A 5,000-nucleotide genomic window follows, 5' to 3' on the forward strand; every position below is an offset into this window, starting at 1 on the left:
CAGGGCGAAAGGAGGGGGGGGGGGTCTGGAAGGGGTCCAGAAGGGGGTTGAGGGGGAAGGAGGGGGTGTTGGAGACGAACCCTGTCAGAGGTTGAAGTGAGGGAAGGAGGGGGAGGGGAAGGGAGGGATTGGGGAGGGGGGAGGAGAAAAGGAAGGGAGAGGGTAGGGGGAAGGGAGGAGGAGGGAGGGAAGGTGAAAGGGAAGGGAGTAAAGGAGGGGAAAATAGAAGAAGAGAGGGAAAGGGGAAGAGGATTGGAGGGAGGAGGAGGGGGGGAAGGAGGGGTTCTGGAAGGATTCCTAAGGGAGGGGAGGAGAGGGGGAGGGGGAAGGGGGAGGCAGGATCCGGACCACAAGAAGGAGTCCAAGGGAAGGGGGCGGGGGAGGGGGGGGGGCGGGAGTCCTGGAAACGGTCCTGGAAGGAGTCCAAAAGGGGCGGGGGAGGGAGAGGGGGGCGAGGGGGGTCTATTCTTCGTCCGCGAAAGACCGTCGCAAATTGCCTCTTGGGGGGAGGGGGATGGGGGGGCTTTTCTCGCCTTCTCTCTCCCGCTCCCTCTGTCTCGCCCTGTTTATCTGTCTATCGCGCTTTCTATCTCTCTCTCTCTATTTATCTATTAAGCTGTCTATTTATTTGTCTGTCTGTCGATAAATTTATCTTACAATCTGCCTATTCGCCTGTTTAGCTATCGACCTATCTATCTGTCTACCTGTCTGTCAATCTATCTACGAATATATATCTCTTATCTTTCTCCCTCTCTTTTTCTTCGACTTTTTTCTCTCTTTTAGTTTTCATTGTAGTAGTATTGTTTTTATTATTATCATTATTTTGAAGATTATTATCATTATTATGATGATTATTATCATTATGTTTGTCATTATCATCATCATCTCTCTCGCACTTTCTCTCTTTGTCAATCTCTCTCTCTCTCTCTCTCTCTCTCTCTCTCTCTCTCTCTCTCTCTCTCTCTCTCTCTCTCAATTCACTCATACAAATTTATTTTTCTTTCTACATACTTAATATGTGGAACTCAGTTCGTGTATTACCGTTATCTACATTTATGCAAACTGATTTATTTTCGTCTCTCCTAATACTGCAAACGTTTTCTTCCCGAGTAAAAAAAAAAAATGCATTTTTTTCCTATTACTGCAAAAGTTTTCTTCCCGAGGAAAAAAAAAAAAAAAAAAAAAAAAAAAAAAAATCTTTCCTAATACTGCAAAAAATTTCTTCCCGAGTAAAAAAAAAATGCATTTTTTTCCTATTACTGCAAAAGTTTTCTTCCCGAGTAAAAAAAAAAAATGCATTTTTTTCCTATTACTGCAAAAGTTTTCTTCCCGAGTAAAAAAAAAATGCATTTTTTTCCTATTACTGCAAAAGTTTTCTTCCCGAGTAAAAAAAAAAAAATGCATTTTCGTTCCTAATACTGTAAACATTTTCTTCCCGAGTAAAAAAAATATATTTTTTTTTTCTTTCCTAATACTGCAAACGTTTTCTTCCCGAGTAAAATAAAAAATACATTTTCTTTCCTAATACTGCAAACGTTTTCTTCCCGAGTAAAAAAAAAAAAAAAAAAAAAAACATTTTCTTTCCTAATACTGCTTGCATTTTATCTCCTAATACTAGAGCATTTTCTGATCTCATGCCGCATATATTTCCTTCCCTAAAACGAAATCCATAATTTTCTTTCTTTTTTTTCCCCAGGACGAGATCTGTGGGTGTTGGTGGTGTCCGCATCCCCGTACGAGCACATCGTGGGCCAACCCAACGTGAAATACGTAGCCAATATGCACGGAAACGAAGCGGTCGGGCGGGAAATGCTCCTACATTTGGTGGAGGTAAGACTTTTTTCTCATTATCCTCATTCCGTTTCTTTGTTGTTGTTTTTTTGGTAAATTTGGAAATTAAACATCGGGAGCCAACCCAACGTGAAATACGTAGCCAATATGCACGGAAACGAAGCGGTCGGGCGGGAAATGCTCCTACATTTGGTGGAGGTAAGACTTTTTTCTCATTATCCTTATTCCGTTTCTTTGCTGTTTTTTTTTTTTTTTTTTTTTTATAAATTTGGAAATTAAACATCGGGGGCCAACCCAACGTGAAATACGTAGCCAATATGCACGGAAACGAAGTCGTTGGGCGGGAAAGACTTTCTTCTGTTGATTCTGTTTAATATAATTATCATTTATTGTTAATATTTTATTATTATTCAACTCCTACAAGTAAACGGGATTTGTTTCTTCTTCTCTTTTTTTCTTTTTTTCAGTGTGATTTTGTCAACTGCTGATTTTATTTTATATTTATTTTTTTGGGTATTTAATGGCTTTTTTAGATGATTTATTTATTTGTGTGTTCTATATTGCGGACTAATTGTTGATTTGGTTTGATATTTCTTTATTTCTTATTGATTTTGCGTTTCTGAGTGAATTTTGCTGACTATTAAATCGCCTTGTTTGCATTTATTGGTCAATTTTTACTGATTTTCATTTATTTTAACTCATTTTGACTTATTTCTAATTTTGTCTCGTGTTTCTCGAGTTTTACTGATTCTCATTTATTTTAACTAATTTTGCTTGGTAATTACTGTTAATTGCACCGTGAATATGCATTAATTTCAGTAAATATTTATCATCTGTCAATTTACTTCACTGAAAATCTATATAAACTGTTGACGGATTTTTTATTCTGCTTAATTACTGACTTAGCTGATTATTGGCCTTACTGACTAATTAATGACTATCTCCTAATTACTTTACTGCCTAATTACTGACTTAGCTGATTATTGGCCTTACTGACTAATTAATGACTATCTCCTAATTACTTTACTGCCTAATTACTGACTTAGCTGATTATTGGCCTTACTGACTAATTAATGACTATCTCCTAATTAAATTAATGACTATCTCCTAATTACTTTACTGCCTAATTACTGACTTAGCTGATTATTGGCCTTACTGACTAATTAATGACTATCTAATTACTTTACTGCCTAATTACTAACTTAGCTGATTATTGGCCTTACTGACTAATTAATGACTATCTCCTAATTACTTTACTGCCTAATTACTGACTTAGCTGATTATTGGCCCTACTGCCTAACTAATGACTATCTCCTAATTACTTTACTGCCTAATTACTGACTTAGCTTCCTCATTATTGACGTGTTTGACTAATTAATGACCTTACTGCCTACTTAATAACTTTACTGCCTCACTGATTACTTTATCTCCAAATTGATTACTTCCTAATTAATGACCTCACTGCCTGGTGAATGACTCTACCTCCTATTTAATGACTTTACTGCCTAATTGATAACTGTTTCCTAATGAATGACTTCTGTCCAATTAATCACTTTACCTCTTAATTAATGACTCTACTAATTAATGGCCTTAATGTCTAATTTCTGACTTTACTTACTAATTAATGACCTGGATGGCAAATTACTGACTTAACTGCTTAATTAATAACTTTACCTCCTGATTGATAACTTTACTGACTAATTAATGACCTTAATGACTTATTAATGGCCTTAATGACTAATTACTGACTTTAATGCCTAGTTAATAACTTTACCTCTTGATTAATGATTTTACTGACTAATTAATGACCTTAATGACTAATGAATGATATTAATGACTAATGACCTTAATGACTAATTGCTGACTAATTAATGACCTTAATGACTAATTGCTGACTAATTAATGACTTTAATGACTAATGGCTGACTAATCAATGACCTTAATGACTAATTGCTGACTAATTAATCACCTTAATGACTAATTGCTGACTAATTAATGACCTTAATGACTAATTGCTGACTAATTAATGACTTTAATGACTAATTGCTGACTAATTAATGACCTTAATGACTAATTGCTGACTAATTAATGACCTTAATGACTAATTGCTGACTAATTAATGACTTTAATGACTAATTGCTGACTAATTAATCACCTTAATGACTAATTGCTGACTAATTAATGACCTTAATGACTAATTGCTGACTAATTAATCACCTTAATGACTAATTGCTGACTAATCAATGACCTTAATGACTAATTGCTGACTAATTCATGACCTTAATGACTAATTGCTGACTAATTAATGACCTGAATGACTAATTAATGACCTTAATGACTAATTGCTGACTAATTAATTACCTTAATGACTAATTACTGGTGATTCATTACCCCCCCCCCTTTTTTTCTCTCCGCAGTACTTGGCCAAGAGTTACCACACGGACGACTACGTGCGGTGGCTGCTGGACAACACCCGCATCCACATCCTGCCCTCCATGAACCCCGATGGCTTCGAGGTGGCGAGGGAGGGCACGTGTCAGGGCGGACAGGGAAGGTGAGTGAGAAGGGGGAGAGGAAGAAAGGGTGGGGGGAAGGGGGAAGGGTAGGGTAGGGAGAGGGGAAGGGTGGGATGGGTAGGGAGGAAGAAGGGGGAAGGGAGAAGGAGATGGAGGAAGGGTGGGAAAGGGGAGGGAGAAGGAGATGGAGGGAGCTGGGAAAGGGTAGGGAGAGGGAGATGGAGGGAGGGCAGGGAGAGGAAGGGGGAGAGGGAGAGGAAGGGTGGGGGGAAGAAGGGGGGAGGGAGGAAGGGTGGGGGGGAGAGGGGGAGGAAGGGTAGGTAGGGAGAGGGATGAGGAAGGAGTTAGGGAGGGAGAGAGAAGGGGAAAGGCGAGGGAGAGGGAGGGAGAAGGGGAAGGGGTAGGGAGAGGGAGGGAGAAAGAGTAGGGAGTAGGGGAGGGAAGGAGGAAGGGAGAAAGAGTAGGGAGTAGGGGAGGGAAGAAGGGAGAGAGAGAGAGAGAGGTCATGCCAGGTCAAAGCACAAAGCATTTCTCATATCTTGAGCCTGAGACCAATCCTAAAGTCAGAGTTTAGATCATAACGTAAATTGGGTTATATACTTAGAAGTGTCAGTGTTACTGTCACGAAAGGAGAATGATATAGAATTTTAAAAGCACATTTGTAGTTCGTGTTGAGGTGTCTGAGTGCTTGCA

At 39.0% G+C, this 5,000-nt stretch overlaps 1 protein-coding gene across 7 annotated transcripts in view; it reads left to right on the forward strand.

Annotated features, from left to right (window-relative positions):
- The window catches only part of LOC113829800 (carboxypeptidase D), a 119,738-nt gene that overhangs the window by 82,098 nt on the left and 32,640 nt on the right, over nucleotides 1-5,000 (forward strand). For all 7 annotated transcript variants that reach the window (XR_011398341.1, XR_011398342.1, XM_070118350.1 and 4 more), the window contains exons 4-5: nucleotides 1,697-1,830; nucleotides 4,209-4,345. Coding sequence is in view for 5 of the 7 variants with exons in the window: in XM_070118350.1 (XP_069974451.1) it covers nucleotides 1,697-1,830; nucleotides 4,209-4,345 (271 nt within the window). In the remaining 2 variants the exon portion in view is untranslated. The remainder of the gene's footprint in view (nucleotides 1-1,696; nucleotides 1,831-4,208; nucleotides 4,346-5,000) is intronic.

Source organism: Penaeus vannamei, chromosome 42 (genome assembly GCF_042767895.1).
Source record: "Penaeus vannamei isolate JL-2024 chromosome 42, ASM4276789v1, whole genome shotgun sequence".
In the NCBI taxonomy this organism is placed as follows: Eukaryota; Metazoa; Arthropoda; class Malacostraca; order Decapoda; family Penaeidae; genus Penaeus; species Penaeus vannamei.